This window comes from Amia ocellicauda, chromosome 11 (genome assembly GCF_036373705.1).
Source record: "Amia ocellicauda isolate fAmiCal2 chromosome 11, fAmiCal2.hap1, whole genome shotgun sequence".
NCBI lineage: Eukaryota > Metazoa > Chordata > Actinopteri > Amiiformes > Amiidae > Amia > Amia ocellicauda.
In genome coordinates this window covers 3623735-3640631 of record NC_089860.1, presented here as the reverse complement: position 1 = coordinate 3640631, position 16897 = coordinate 3623735, and the positions used below count along the sequence as shown (strand labels likewise).

Here is a 16897-nt window from a genome sequence, read left to right as displayed (position 1 = left end):
TCAGGGACAAGATTGTAGACCTACACAAGGCTGGAATGGGCTACAAGACCATCGCCAAGCAGCTTGGTGAGAAGGTGGTGCGATTATTCGCAAATGGAAGAAACACAAAATAACTGTCAGTCTCCCTCGGTCTGGGGCTCCATGCAAGATCTCACCTCATGGACTTTCAATGATCATGAGAACGGTGAGGAATCAGCCCAGAACTACACGGGAGGATCTTGTTAATGATCTCAAGGCAGCTAGGACCATAGTCACCAAGAAAACAATTGGTAACACACTATGCCGTGAAGGACTGAAATCCTGCAGCGCCCGTAAGGTCCCCCTGCTCAAGAATGCACATATACAGGCCCGTCTGAAGTTTGCCAATGAACATCTGAATGATTCAGAGGAGAACTGGGTGAAAGTGTTGTGGTCAGATGAGACCAAAATCGAGCTCTTTGGCATCAACTCAACTCGCCGTGTTTGGAGGAGGAGGAATGACCCCAAGAACACCATCCCCACCGTCAAACATGGAGGTGGAAACATTATGCTTTGGGAGTGTTTATCTGCTATGGGGACAGGACAACTGCACCACATCAAAGGGACGATGGATGGGGCCATGTACCATCAAATCTTGGGTGAGAACCTCCTTCCCTCAGCCAGGGCATTGAAAATGGGTCGTGGATGGGTATTCCAGCATGACAATGACCCAAAACACACAGCCAAGGCAACAAAGGAGTGGCTCAAGAAGAAGCACATTAAGGTCCTAGAGTGGCCTAGCCAGTCTCCAGACCTTAATCCCATAGAAAATCTGTGGAGGGAGCTGAAGGTTTGAGTTGCCAAACGTCAGCCTCGAAACCTTAATGACTTGGAGAAGATCTGCAAAGAGGAGTGGGACAAAATCCCTCCTGAGATGTGTGCAAACCTGGTGGCCAACTACAAGAAACGTCTGACCTCTGTGATTGCCAACAAGGGTTTTGCCACCAAGTACTAAGTCGAAGGGGTCAAATACTTATTTCCCTCATTAACATGCAAATCAATTTATAACTTTTTTGAAATGCATTTTTCTGGATTTTTTTGGTGTTATTCTGTCTGTCACTGTTAAAATACACCTACCATTAAAATTATAGACTGATCATTTCTTTGTCAGTGGGCAAACGTACAAAATCAGCAGGGGATCAAATACTTTTCCCCCCCACTGTACATACATAGCCAAGTTCAATACCCATACGTTGAGTAGCTTGAAGTCTTTACCTTGGTGCAGTGAACTCTGAAGGGGTTGTTCCCCAATGTAGGCAGCAGACATTTGTTTTGGCTCAATGGTTCACTACAACTCCTCCAGCACCTACTTTACTTCAGCAAGCAAGTGCTTTGCTTCCATCTTTTAAACTGTTACCTGAGACAATCAGAAGAGTCGCTTTGGTCAGGTAATCCCATCCAATGGTGCCTCTCACAGGGCTTCTGGGAGACATAGTGTGGGCCAGGTCAATCATTTTACCCCCTTCCTAGCACTACACCACAATTGTTAAAAATGTATAGAACCCAGTTTTTACTCTCATTGATCCAACTATATTGGAAGCATAGACATGTGCTGTCTAAAATGGTTCCTGACTTTTTCAATCTGTCAGTGATCCAACTGGTCTGGAATTTGAAATCCAAATAGATGTGTTGATATTTCATATCTTTCACTGCATTAAGGAAACACATCCCTTGAATGGTTAACCAAACACAATTTCATGTGCAGCCAACTTTCATGCACATACTGAACATTGTTTTCAAGGTCTTTTGCAGTTGATGATTTAAAAGATTGTTCGGGTTCAAGATGCACTGTCTATAAACTAATTTGAAGCTTTGGGAAAATTTTTTGATTAGTATATTGACCAATAATCGTCACCTCCAATAAAGATGAGTAAGAACGGCTGCATAAAATAAACAACATGTGTAATGAGCTATATTGCAATTGCAATTTGCAATTTTCCAACATGTTGAATCAACCAAAATATCAATCTATAAATTCATGTCACAATTATTGGAAACCTTGTTTTCAGTACTTTGTGCATACCACCCCTTGCAAGGATAACTGCACTGAGCCTTTTTCTACATATTATTTAATCAGATTGGACAACATGTAGGAAGGAATGTTAGACCATTCCTCCATACAGAATCTTTCTAGATCTATGATATTACTACATGATTTCTTAGAAGACACCATTATCCAGGGTGACTTACAATTGTTACAACATATCACATTATGTTTTATATTTGTAGCTATTTATACAGCTGGGCATTTACTGGAGCAATCTAGGTAAAGTACCTTGCTCAAGGGTACAACAGCAGTAGGGTTTGCTGGTTCCAGCACCAGAGTGGCTCCAGAGGTTCAGCTCCAGCTCCAGGTTGGGTCTGAAACTGATGGAGACCCAGTGCTCCAGCTCCAGGCCGGCTCCAGCAGCCCCAGCTCCAGCTTTTAACCAGCTACAGCTCCGGGGCCACAAAAAACTAGGATGCGATCATTATTGATGATGTTTCCTTTTTTACTTCTTTTATGCAAATAACTGTTTAACAAAACCACAATATTAATTACAAACATCTGTTTAACCATTCAAACATGAAAAAGTAGAAAATGTAAAGATGTCTGTGGCAGTAAGGGTTGCCAGCTGGCCAGTATTTTACTGGACTGTCTGGTATTTTTACACTACAAGGCCAACAGTATGTGGACACCCCTTCTAATTATTGGAAAAATATAATCTGCAAATTGTCTAAATTAATTACAAATACAAAACAGAAAATAACTGAATGCAAACGTCATCACCTTCTTGAGTCAATATTTGGCCAAACTGCCTCTGGAAGCAGCGTCATGCAATGGGTATCCATGGCCGAGCAGCCACACAAACCTAAGATCACCATGTGCAATGCCAAGCGTTGGCTAGAGTGGAGTAAAGCTCACTGCCATTGGACTCTGGAGTAGTGGAAACACATTATCTGCAGTGATGAATCATGCTTCACAATCTACTAGATGAATTGTGAACACCGACTGTGAGCCAGGCCTGATCACCCAACATCAGTGCCCGACCTCAATAATGCTCTTGCGGCTGAAGGGAAGCAAATCCCCACAGCAATGTTCCAATATCTAGTGGAAAGAATGGAGTCTGTTATTGCATTAAAGGGGGACCAACTCCATTGTAATGTCCATGATTTTGGAATGAGATGTTCAACAAGCAAGTATATGGCATACCCTCTGTCCAGTATTTTTGGAAGATCTAAGATCTAAGATCTAATCTATTGGATCCATCCATCCATTTTCAAAAACACTTATCCTGGTGAGGGTCACAGGGAAGACAGAGCCGATCCCGGCAGGCATAGGGCACAAGGCAGGAATACACCCAGGATGTGACACCACTCCATCGCTGGGACACACACACACACACAGCAAGGCCAATTAACCTAACTTGCATGTCTTTAGATGGTGGGAGGAAACCAGAGTGCCCAGAGAAAACCCACACAGACACAGGGAGAACATGCAAACGCCACACAGACAGGCCCCCACGCCAATACGCAAACCCCTAAATGGTGGAACGACCTTCCCACTGAAGTCAAAACAGCAGAGTCCTTGATCTCCTTCCGGCGCTTACTCAAGACACATCTTTTCAGACAGTACTTGTAATATTAGTCCTTTTAATCCCCGTTAGATAGCACTTCACAGCATTTTATCATGCTTCTTGCGTTACTAATATTTGTATTATTGATTGATTTCCCACTTGCTCCTTTTCCTGTAGCCCTTGACTGTGACCTTACATCTTGACAGCACTTAGCTTTTACTTTCCAGGATGTATGACCTCACTTACTGTACTTACCTGTGTACATTGGAAGTTGTAAAATGTATTATATTTTGAATTGCTCCGTTTAATGTAAATTAGAATTTGTAATGTTTGATGCCTTGTACTTAACTGTATTCTTGCACTTTGTATTCTTTGGACATTATCTCCAGGGGGCAGAACTGTGTCAATAGATGCCTGTCTCATCCCTGTAGGGCACACACATAGAGTCCCCTTCTCTCTGCTCCAACACAAATTCCTCAGAAATACACAGACCTGGTGGTGGCTTTCAGCAAGACCCAGGCTTCCCGTTTGCCACTGCACCGATCTGGGGAATGTGCCAGTGATGTCCTTTTGGTCACCTCTCCTCCCAGGGGTCACATTTACCCTCTCTCTCCCAGAGTCACAGGCCATGGAGGAGTACATCAGGGAGGCTCTGGACCTGGTAACCATCCGTCCTTCCATGTCACTTGCTGCTGCCAGCTTCTTTTTCATTTCTAAGGACAGTGGTGTTCGGCCCTGCATCGACTACAGTGGCCTTAACGCAGTGAATAAAGTATCGGTACTCGCTGCCATCCGCCCTTAGTGCCAGCTGCCCTGGAGCAGATTCGAGAAGTCCATTCCTTTAAAAAATTGGACCTACGCAGCGCCTACAACCTCATCTAGATTCAACAGGGGGATGAAGGCCATTATGAATACCTAGTCATGCCGTTTGGTCTCGCCAATGCCCCTTCTGTGTTACAGGCTTCCATGAACAAGGCACCAAGTTCCTTCCTGCATTGCTTCATCTTCGTCTACATTGATGACATCCTGATTTACTCTCCCTACCTCTCTGAACATGTTTCCCAGGTGCGACAGAAGGCGGAGAAGTGCGAGTTCCACCTCCAGTATGTGGGTTTCCTGGGTTACGTCATCGATGCCAGCGGTGTGTACATGGACATGGAGAAGTTGAGAGCGGTCACCGACTGGCCTCAGCCCAACACTGTGAAGGAATACCTGGTGGACTGGGAGGGTTATGGTCCAGAGGATCGCTCCTGGGTTCCTGCCTCTGATGACCTTGATCCTTCCCTCATTTCTGACTTTCATCCTGCCCATCTCACTGCACCTGCTCCTCAGCCCAATGGCCGTTCCTGCCGTGTCCAGTCTGGTGTGGTTGTGGACGATCGTTGAGAGGGGGATAATTCCACAATCCCTGTCTAAATGCACCTACACATATCCCCACTAGATGTCGCCATCACCCTTCCTTACCGGTCACTTCTCCCTGCTCCTTTCAATCAATCAACATTGCTGAACACCATGTTCACTTGTTCAATCACCCTCTGCTTCCATTTGCCCTGCACCTCACAACTTGGTTTCTTGCTTCCCTAAGAAAGTTTACAAACGAGAGGAGGCCATTCGACCCATTGTGCTCGTTTGGTGTCCTTTAATAACTAAGTGATCCAAGGATACAATCCAGTCTATTTTCAAATGTTCCCAAATTTTCAGTTTCAACCACATCGCTGGGGAGTTTGTTTGAGATTGTGACTACTCTCTGTGTAAAGAAGTGTCTCCTGTTTTCCATCTGTGTTCCCGGGTCCATGTGTCCCTGCTGATCTGGAAAAGCTCCTCTGGTTTGATGTGGTCAATGCCTTTCATGATTTTGAAGACTTGAATCAAGTCCCCACGTAATCTCCTGTTCCAGCGTGAAAAGCATCAACCAGTTCATAATCCATCTACTTACATTACCCTGAATGCCTACAGTTTCCAATTTGAGGATCAGTCTTTGGTGTGGAACCTTATCAAAAGCTTTCTGAATATCTAAGTATATCATATTATATGCTTTCACGTGATCTACAGCTGCAGTTGCATGTCCAAAGAACTCTAATAGATTAGTAAAACATGATCTGCCTCGTCTAAACCCATGTTGACCTACTCCAAGAATATGGTTTTCATTAAGATGCTCCTCTATTTTCTGTCTAATCATTTTTTCCAACATTTTACAAGTAATGCAGATGATACTGATTGGTCTGTAATTTCCTGGCTCAGTTTTATCCCCTTTCTTGTGGATTGGTATGACATTTGCAATTTTCCAGTCATCTTTAAGAGTTAACCATATTTCATTCTTTGGCAGCGCTGAACTTCAATTTTTCTGTGGCCTGTGCTGCCCTCTGCTGTAGGAACTGAGCAGCCCAGTCCATTATTAGACTTGCATGTGATCACAGCATTATTGAACCCCAATTTGATACATATGTTATAGTAAATGTGTGAAAACGGTACATTTATACATTCACCGACTAGGTGGGAAATGTATACAATATAGTAGTTACAGCAGCAAGGAGATCAGAAAGTTCTTAAATGGTGCTTCTGGCTGTGGTGTTCCCTCTGGTGGGGATTCTCGCTGGCCCTCGGGGATGGGGGGGTTGGAACCTCAACAGCCCTTGGGTGGTGATGGCTTAGCAGACCTTGGGGTGTGGGTGTGCCATTAGCCCTCCATGGTGGGGTGCCTCTTGGGTGGGTTGTCCCTCATCAGGTTTCCATGGTGGGGGATGAGGTGCCTCGTCGGCCCCTCAGAGGAGGCTACTGCTGGAAGACGAAAAGAAAATTGTGCTCAGGTACTAGTTATGCAATGCAGGACATCCCTAAATACAATACAATTGTGCATTGCATATCTACCGGCAGCACTATTGGCTAGAAAAACAAAGACTAAAGGGATAAGTCTTCAGTCTCTTACATAAGCTGAAAGATTGTTCAAGTTTCAGGACCCTATAACTAAATGCTCTACCACCCTTAGTTTTCTGTATTTTAGGAACCAGTAAGTAACCGGCTGATCTCAATGACAATGACAGTAGGGAGGTGCAAGTCCCTTTAGTGCTTTAAATGCTAAGAAGAGAACTTTGAAATCTATCCTATAGCAAATGGGGAGCCAGTGAAGAGAATCTAATACTGGAATGATGTATTCATGTTTTTTTGTTTTAGTTAGCATTCTTGCAGCAGCATTTTGGACTAACTGAAGTGCAGAAATAGCTGTTTGTGCTGCCTGACAGAATGGCATTACAGTAATCCAATCTAGATGTAACAAATGTGTGTATAAATTTCTCAGTGTCATGTAATGAGAGGAATTGTTTGAGTTTAGCAGTGTTTCCAAGCTGGAGGAAGGAAGAACGACACATTCTGAATGTAGTGGTTTCAGTAAATCTCAGGATGCAACGATGAAGTAACAAGTCTATTATACAAAACATAAATACAGGTTAACCTGAAGCTCTCCTCTCTCATGAAGTGAAGAAAAGAACTAGCGATGAGAGTTGGAAGAAGCCTTTTTGTATCTTGTGATGTACAATAGGTTACAGTTGTTTCTGTTGGAAGTGGCCTCATTAAGATCCAGTTGTGCAGGTTTTCAGTTTGCCACATGCATAATAATAGTCGTTGATTAAGTCTCCAAGAGATTGAAAATACAAAAGACTGGTTGGTTAGTTAAAGTGCCCTTTGTACAGCAAACTACAAACCTGTACATCATAGCGGTTACATTTATGATTAGAAGAAAGTATCATCTCACTAAAAATGAAGCCGCAATTCAGCACAGTTCTATAGTTTTCTAATAGCGGGTGGGTCAAAACTTTGATTTAATCTGTCTAACTTAAATAGCCATTACTCTTGTTTAATATTCAACATTCTCTTAGAAGTCTTGACTTGAACATCAATTCTAAACCTCTACAAGATTCTCTGCTTATTTAGAAAATCCAATTAAAGTCTTTCACATTATTTTGTAGACACAGGAAATAAAAACAAAATAGACAAAATAATGAGACAATGCTTTAATGTAGCAATTTCATAAGATTTAAATTCACAATTGTACAATTGCATACTGATTATATAGTACATTACATTACATTATTTGTCATTTAGCAGACACTCTTATCCAGGGCAACTTACATTTGTACCCATTTATACAGCTGGGCATTTTACTGGACCAATCTAAGTGAAGTACCTTGCTCAAGGGTACAACAGCAATGCCCCACCCAGGGACATTGCTGTTGAGTCCAGAGCCCTAACCACTACTCCACAGTCCAGAGCCCTAACCACTACTCCATAGTGCTGCCTTGAAATTGAAATTGAGTGGATTAATAATTCCCACTATATATATCTATATCTATATATACACTATACGTATATATATATATATATATATATATATATACATACACACACACACACACATCAATTGATTATCAATTGTCAGCCATAACATTATGACCACTGACAAGTGAAGTGAATAACACTGATAATCTCGTTATCATGGCACCTGTCAGTGGGTAGGATATATTAGGCAGCAACATTTTGTCCTCAAAGTTGATGTGTTAGAAGATGAAAAACTGGGCAAGCATAAGGATCTGAGTGACTTTGACAAGGGCCAAATTGTGATGGCTAGACGACTGGGTCAGAGCATCTCCAAAACTGCAGCTCTTGTGGGGTGTTCCCGGTCTGCAGTGGTCAGTACCTATCAAAAGTGGTCCAAGGAACGAAAAGCAGTGAACCGGCGACAGGGTCATGGGCGGCCAAGGCTCATTGATGCACGTGGGGAGCGAAGGCTGGCCCGTGTGGTCCGATGCAACAGACGACCGACTGTAGCTCAAATTGCTGAAAAAGTTCTTGCTGGTTCTGATAGAAAGGTGTCAGAAAACACAGTGCATCGCAGTTTGTTGCATATGGGGCTGCGTAGCCGCAGACCAGTCAGGGTGCCCATGCTGTCCCCTGTCCACATGCCGAAAGCACCAACAATGGGCACGTGAGAAGAAGAACTGGACCACGGAGCAATGGAAGAAGGTGGCCTGGTCTGATTAATCACGAGTTCAAGGTGCTGACTTGGCCTCCAAACAACTTGGCCAAACAAGTCTGATCCATGGAGGCCCCCCTCGCAACTTACAGGACTTAAAGGATCTGCTGCTAACGTTTTGGTGCCAGATACCACAGCACACCTTCAGAGGTCTAGTGGAGTCCATGCATCGATGGGTCAGGGCTGTTTTGGCGGCAAGCAGGAGACCTACACAATATTAGGCAGGTGGTCATAATGTTATGGCTGATCGGTGTATATACTCGCACACACTCACTCTAAAATATATATATATACAAAGTAGACATTCAGTGGGATACCTGTAAGGCATTTTGTTAACTACAAAAAGGAAATGGGTAAGTGTCCACAATAAATATGCCTGCTATATATAAAAGTACATGTTTGAAGGTGTAAGCTCTGCATTAGTTTGCAAATTATATATTGCATACCAGAAAGACACCATTCTCAGAGGAAAATCTGAGAAATAAATCACAGCATCTATAGACCGGTGAAATTAATATGGTAGCTCTGTAACCAACCCATGAGAGGAAAATATTATCCTTGTATAATAAATATTTATGTAAGCTGCTTGTGTGTAGAAACTGCAATTGAAGAAGTTAATATCATATGAAGCATGTGTAAGAGATGCAATTTTGCACAGCCAACACCACTTTGTAGTACTTGTGTTCAAAATGCCATCTTACACAATCAAACAACAGTCACACAATAGTGAAAAAGGTGGTATAATTTCCAAGATAATGGAATTAGTTCAATTAGCTACTTTTTTCCTTAAGAGAACCACAGTTCAAATAAAGTGGAAATGGGAGTATTTCAGATTTTGAAATGGTTTGCAGGTGTGGTTAGGGTAGCAGGTGTATGCATTCTCTCTAAAAGTCTGACCTACAGAAAGAATCATTTGCATTATTCAAGCTTTAAAATATTTGAAACAACTGAATTGAAGATTTCTCCTGTTAAGCAGCAATGACTATTCCTCCCTTTAACATCTGACCTCTTTGCAGATACAGTTGTGAATATCTCCAGCATGTATTTTAACTGACACTACCACCCTTCTCCAAACAGATACAGCTAATTTAAACCAGGTTTGCATTCAATAAAAGCCTCACAATCACACAATGGTCTAAGTGAGAGGTCTTCCAGCTCTTGTCATTCAAGTCTTACAAAGTACTCATGAACTCTTTAACCTGTAGAGAGAGAGAAGGGGGGGTGATAAAGATATTACTACTGAGAACAAAAATGCCAACTAATAATTGCCATATGGAAATATAGTTCACTCCACCCCAGTTTCAAGGGTTGCACTAAATTCTCTTGTATCATACTCACAGCACTAAATGCACACGAATAAACAAATTACTTAAGAACTGCACTTTTGGATCCAAAGGAACCACAGCAAGAGTCAATAGCAGTAATCTACCAGGTTCTCTTAAACTCACTCATTACTTTTTATGCTACGAAAATTTCAAGGCCCATTCAGTGTTAACATTCATAGTTTGTTTTAGGGAAGAAAGAACAATCAATCAAACAAACAAATAAATACATTTACACTGCTCAAGGGGGATTTCATTTTTTCAATCTTTTTAGTGCTTTTTAGTGAATTAAAAAAAAATGTTCTAGCAGCTCAGAACTCATTGAAAGTCAGAATTATATGAGTGAACCCTATTTTACCCCATCCTTTAACATCTCAAAACCTACCTTGTCAAGAATTGCTTCCTGCTTGATCTTGTCATTCTTAAAGTCGTCATTTACATCTAGTAGCAGAATCGGGAGGTCTTTTAAGTATTCAAAGTCGACTCTACAAAAAAAATATCCAATTAAATAAACCACGATGTTTCATCACCAACAAAACACATGCAGTAGTTTCAGGTTTCTACAGAAAACCAAGCAAACATTTCTACTGCCTTACAGACTGCAAGATGAAATGCAAAACAACTTAATTGCTCATTAGCATTTGGACATTTATCTTCCAACTTTTTTTAATGTGCAGAAACTGATCGTAACCTACAAGGGGATAGTAATAGTAATTAGCTTATTTGTGTAAGTGGTTGTGTATTGGTATAGTGTATTTTAATGTCTTAGCCTAGACTAAACTGCACTTTTCCAGATTGTTAGGCTCAGCGAGTTATATACCTGAAAAAAGAAAAAGACAAGTACATGAAAGATCAAAAGTGCTGGATGCCTATTGGATTAATCATGCAAGGAGGTAGGTGTGCAATGAGGGTGCAGCTGGAGCTGGGAGGCTGTATACTCACTGTGTGGTTCTGTGGTAGAGCCAGCACTCATGTTTGTAGTGCAGCTTCTCCAGGTAGTCCTGCTCGATGCCCTGCTCCTCCTCTCGCCCTCGTAGGTGAAGCCTCTGCATGCATTTCTGTAAGGAAGGGGTCGAAGTTACATCAACATCACTGAGATCACAGGGATAGAAAAAAAAAATAATAATAATACATGGGTGGGAATGGTCTATTAAAATGTGTGGCTCAGGCAGTAAAATCCCTCACTCTTACAGGCAGAGCCTTATAATCCAAACTGTGCTGGTTCCACTCTGGACAGTGTCATAGCTGACATTGACCAAGATTCTCCCATGGGGTAGAGTACTGACAGGGCTGGGGGGGGCTCATGTTGGCCAGAGCTTTCCTTGTAGTTTACATGGAGCCCGAGAGCTCTGCAGTTTTATCAGTGGGTGGTGCAAATGGAAGCAGGGGTCTCAGCAGCAAACATTACAAAACTGATAACTGTTTTAAGCACAGGAGTGGTGGGTCTGATTTCAGAGGGATTACAGAAAAAACTAAAAAACAATAAAATAATTTCCCCCAGTTATTTGTACCTTAACACTTGTGTCTATATGTTGTACCACCAACACAAAGCACATACCAGTGTAGCTGTATAGAAAAGTTTATGATTTGTGCTGTTGATTTATTACACACACATCCTCACCATGGGTTCGGCTCGCAGGTATATCATGCCGTCCAGCTCAAGCTTTGACTCATACTGGCTGAGCAGCCAGCCGTGCCAGTCCTGGTAGATAGCCCACTCCGTCTCATTCAAATCTCCCATTTCAAATAGATTGGATGCAAAAATGTACCTGGACAGAAACACCCACAAAACAAAACACACGGGGTCAACCCCACACATTTCCCAGCACTGGATTACACAATCACCAGACTAAAAGATTACCCATACGCACAGTGAACATTATTATGTGTCAGACTTTGTGATCTAATTGTAGGCTTCCGAAGACCATTTTTAGCTCTGGCATGGAGAGGGGATGAGGCAGGCCAGATCAGGAGTGGTGCTTCAGACTCAGTCTGGCATTTCTCAGGAGCTCAATAGTAGCACTATTTCAGACTGATTCATTTGTAGACTTATAAATTAATTTGAAGCTCTGGGAGTGGAAATGGTATGCTATTGAATTGGGAACACAAAAAACAAAAAAAGTTATTGTTGGCTGACACCTGGAAGATTAAATTCAATGTGGACAAGTGCAAGGTAATACATGCAGGTAACAAAAATGTCCACTATAATTACACTATGGGAGGAATAGCACTAGAAGAAGTAAAGCATAAGAAAGACCTAGGAGTTCATGTAGACTCCTCACTTTCTCCATCCAAACAATGTGGGGAAGCAATCAAAAAGGCAAACAAAATGTTAGGGTATATTGTCAAAAGTGTAGAATTTAGAACAATGGAAGTAATGTTAAGACTGTACAATGCAATAGTTAGACCTCATCTGGAATATTGTGTACAGTTCTGGGCTCCACACTTCAAGAAAGTAATCACTGCTCTAGAGGCAGTTCAGAAGAGAGCAACCAGACTTATTCCAGGTTTGACGGGAATGTCCTACTTGATTTAAGTCTTCAAAATCGACCACATCAAACCAGAGGAGCTTTTCTGCAGGGACACATGCAGCCGGTTTTGCTGACCACAATTTACACCTAAGCTAAAAAGCATAAGATATGGAGCAGCCCCACAGTGCTGTGTGTTCAAGAGCCTGCAGCTTGTAATACCCTGAATGGCTCAAAGACTGCTCCACATCATTTGATTAATGTAAAATTCCATGCCAGGTAAATTCTGGGGTTCTGCAACTGGAGGAGCAAAGCTAGTGAAGCACTGTTTTGGCAGAAAACGTCTTGAATGAATGTATGAAACACATCCAGGATGCAAATTACTGAAACACGACAAGCAGATTACGGTCTTGGACTCACCTGTCACTGTAGACGGACCTCTCGAAGAACTGCACTGGGTGCTCGGCCTCACGCAGCTTGGCGGAGGGGGGCTGCAGTTGGGAGCGAACCCGGCTCAGGCAGGCATAGGTCTGGAAGGTGTAGGCCCAACGGCTGGGCTTGTCATACAGCATCTGGAGCAAGTTTCCCCCACTCTTCTGAGAGGTGCTCAGTTCCTACACAGCAAAGGGAAAAAGCCACACATTATGTTACACAGGCTGAAATTCTGCAGGTTCCTTTGCCGCCTGGAACAGACCTGGGCCCTCTTTTATCAACATTGTGTAGAAAAAGTTCAAAATTCTGTCGTACAACTGAATTTTAGAATGTTCTTAACCACAAGAAAATTGGGATTCATCAAGCATGTGTTTACAACTTGTACGTACACTAGTAAGTAATCAACATTGATAAATAGATTGTTCATAATCTCCTTGCGTGTGCATGCTTGTGATCATTTGCATACAGAACCACACTCTATTAACCATTTATGGTAAAATAATATCCCTTAATAGGCCAAGTGCAAATGTGCTACTCAATAATTGTACGCATGCTTTACGCAGATTTCTGCATACCGCACCCTTGATAAATGAGAGCCTTGGTGATTGACGTCACCCCAAAATCAGTAACTGATTAATAAAAGATAAGAGAGCAAAGAATCTCATTATGCAATTGACAAAGGCAACAAGAACTATAGAACACATACCATTAAAAAAAGTCAGTTTTGGTGAAAATACATCGATTCTTTAGGTATTTGCTAGACACTTTTAGCATTTGCAGGTTAGAGACCCCTGCTCGGGAAGCAATCTGTACCACACAGTTCTACTCACAACTCTAATAGAAGATATATCCATTATGCTAAAAGATGCAATAAGCCACATTAAAAACATACACTCTTAAGTAATACATATATAGAGTTAACAGCAGATAATTCATTCTACAATTGCATTAAAGGTGGAAAATTTAATCACAATATTTGAATGAATATGACTTGCTCTAAGCTACTGCAGTTAAGCAATGATCAATATTTATTGAAAATCATTGCTGCCAATGTTTCTGATTTAGCAGTGCCAAACACCAGGTCTGTAGCAGGCTGGCAGAATTCAGAAGCAACAAACGCAGGTAGTCAGAACACAAGGCACTTTCTAATCAACATGGGTTTAGGCGAGGCAGATCATGTCTTTTAATTTACTAATCTATTAGAGTTCTTTGAACATCCAACTGCAGCTGTAGATCATGTGAAAGCATATGATAGGCATTTATGTGGACTCCAAACAATGTAGGGAAGCAAAAAAAAATGCAAACAAAATGCTAGGGTATATTGTCAAAAGTGTAGAATTTAAAACAAGGGAAGTAATGTTAAGACTAAAATGCACTAGTTAGACCTAATGTGGAATACTGTGTAAAGTTCTGGGCACCACACTTCAAGAAGGATATGGCTGCTCTAGTTCAGAGGCGAGCAACCAGACTTTGGAAGTTTGAAGGGATTGTCCTACTCGGAGAAACTGAGGGAACTGAACCTTTTCACCCCGGAAGAGAGAAGACTACGTGGGGACTTGATTCAAGTCTTCAAAATCATGAAAGGCATTGACCACATCAGACCAGAAGAGCTTTTCCAAATCAGCAGGGACACACGCACCCGGGGACACAAATGGAAATTGGGCTTCAAGGCATTCAAGACAGAAAACAGGAGACATTTCTTCACACAAAGAGTCAACACAATCTGGAACAAACTCCCCAGCAATGTGGTTGAGGCCAACAATTTGGGAACATTCAAAATGGATCACTTAGATATTAATGGACACCAAACACGATGGGTCGAATGACCTCATCTCATTTGTAATCTTTCTTATGTCTACTAAACTGTTCTTATGTCTTCTAAAGGAAATCTTCTTCACTTAACACTCTACCTGTACTTTAATCCCATTACCTGCTCACCATATTATGGTGTCTTAACTGTTAGAAATCATAGTGTTTCAATTAGATAATTTATACAAAGTTTAAAATAGATCTAAATGGAAGACTTGTCCAGCACTTCCCTGGACACCACAAGGCAAAAAACCTAGAGGCTGCCCATGTAACACCTGGCACTGAACAGTTGAAAAGGAGCTGAAGCAGATGGATTTGACCTGGGGTGAAGCCAAAGCAAAGGGAAAAGACAGAAAAGCATGGAAATGTATTGTTTAAACTTTATGTTCCTCTTGGAGTGAAGAGGATAAGTAAGTAAATGTAAGACATATAATGGTCACACTTTACAATAAGATACTGCTATAACTCATGAATTAATATATGAATACCACAGGATAAACACATAAATATGAGATCTTAATCACATGTATAACAGGGTTAGGGTAAGTGCGGGTTCAAGTGCTCAACATCATAACTCAGATGATGTTCATGATGCATTTTTGTTTAAATCTTATAGTATTCATATATTAATTCATGAGGAATACCGGTACCTTATTGTAAAGTGTTACCCTTATAAGTTATATTAAAAAACCTAATGTATTAAATGTAGGCTACACAGTAAAATTTACTAAATACTTATTTATCTATGTACAGGACAGGTTTTGTTGTTTCTTTCATTCATTTAGAGACAACGAATGACTAGATAAGCTCACCCCTTTCAATTATTCCATACATATTATATACTGTATATGTATTTACACTTGCCTCAAAGTGATCTTCATTGGTTTGAACGTTGCACCATTTCGCTATTGGTTCTGGAATCACCTCCCATTCTTCAGACGCCTTCTCCAGCATGCGGACAAACGTGGACTTTCCAGCAGCTGCAAAATTAAAATTAAAATAGTTTATTATTCCCCTCTTATGCGATAAATGACTTGAGAACAGATGGCTACATTGCGAAGATTTTAAACTCCCCTTTATGGGAAGGACTCTTTCAGAAGAAGAAAAAAACGATTATGATCATATATTACAATCGTAACTGAAGTAAGGAGGACAATATGGCCCTTAAAACAACAAAAACATTTATGGATTAGGCATATTGTTAAGTGTTACATTTCCTTAGGATTAAGTTAGTGATTCCCATCTCGAAATATTACATTCTACACACAATTGCACTAATGATTAAATATAATGGAAAATATAAATTATTAAATGCACACAGTACAGCAGACGAAGTCAAATTATCATCCAAGTTCAAAAGAGCGGTTCCAGCAACTGATCATCTAATATTTGGCGCCAAGCTCAGACACATCTACATGCAACTACTTTCCATAATTGATTATCAGTGTTTGTATTAAAACAGATTATTTATTTATTTATTATTTAGATTTTTATTTTATTTTTCACACAAAATTAACTTGGACGCAGCAAACATGTCATAAGTCATATCATTTACTTACCTATATTTCCCTCTATAGAAATTTTCTTCGTTCTTTTATCAAAACTGTTGTCAAACGTAGGGCTGATGCACATTCTTTTTGGTGGAGTGGCCATGGTGATGTACAATATCTAACAGGTTTTTAAAACAGGAATACAAAAATACAGTAGGTATGTCAGACACCCCTAGTTGGTGTTTCTCTGCTGTGCTGCCTCAACAGACAATTTAATTCTGGCGCGATTTAGCTACGCGCCGATTATCTACTTGAAGATTTCCGGTGTAGGCGTGTTCTACGGGATACTACTACACATTCATTTGGTGAGGAACAACGTTTGGCTTCATAAACTGGTTCTTTTCCCTTTAACGGTATTACGTTGATAGTAGTGATTCAGAATTTCCGCCAAGTAAATTAAACTTTCATAACCTGATTGGTTAGCTATGAAAGATTTCTGCGTGTACCAGATAATTACAAGCGTTACTTTGTCCTTGTCATCCAACCGAAATATTGCCTATATAGCTTATTGAAACATATAACCTATGAAGTTAGCTATTTCAAACAAGTTTTGTGGTCTATTGTAATGCAAACATTTTGTTCAAATAAATATGAATGTAAACGAACCTCTACATTTTAAAGTGAAACATCCCGTTGTGGTCTTGTGTTTCGTGTATGGATGTTTTAAGTATTTTGAAATCTATGTAGACTATATGTTGCAGATGACTTGGATAGC

At 40.9% G+C, this 16897-nt stretch overlaps 1 protein-coding gene across 3 annotated transcripts; it reads right to left on the bottom strand.

Annotated features, from left to right (window-relative positions):
• Positions 1 to 2489: 2489 nt before the first annotated feature.
• Positions 2490 to 16426, bottom strand: LOC136762839 (deoxycytidine kinase 2). Of its 3 annotated transcripts, none has more exons than XM_066716399.1 (7): positions 16192 to 16426; positions 15497 to 15612; positions 12812 to 13005; positions 11545 to 11692; positions 10866 to 10981; positions 10309 to 10408; positions 2490 to 6353 (listed from the first exon to the last, which is right to left on the bottom strand). In XM_066716399.1, exons 1-7 carry the CDS (start codon positions 16283 to 16285, stop codon positions 6348 to 6350), a joined length of 774 nt encoding a protein of 257 aa, XP_066572496.1. In that variant the 5' UTR covers positions 16286 to 16426; the 3' UTR covers positions 2490 to 6347. The 3 variants fall into 3 exon arrangements, with proteins under 3 accessions (XP_066572496.1, XP_066572497.1, XP_066572495.1); XM_066716400.1 differs by having other exon boundaries at positions 2490 to 6350; XM_066716398.1 differs by lacking the exon at positions 2490 to 6353 and adding an exon at positions 7568 to 9800 and having other exon boundaries at positions 16192 to 16424.
• Positions 16427 to 16897: the final 471 nt, after the last annotated feature.

Coding starts and splice junctions, on each gene's coding strand:
- LOC136762839 (XM_066716398.1), bottom strand. CDS start 16,285: ATGGCCACTCCACCAAAAAGAATGTGCATCAGCCCTACGTTTGACAAC. Junction 13,006..15,496: donor CCAATGAAGATCACTTTGAG/GCAAGTGTAAAT, acceptor TTTGCTGTGTAG/GAACTGAGCACCTCTCAGAA. Junction 9,801..10,308: donor AGGAAGCAATTCTTGACAAG/GTAGGTTTTGAG, acceptor CTCTCTCTACAG/GTTAAAGAGTTCATGAGTAC.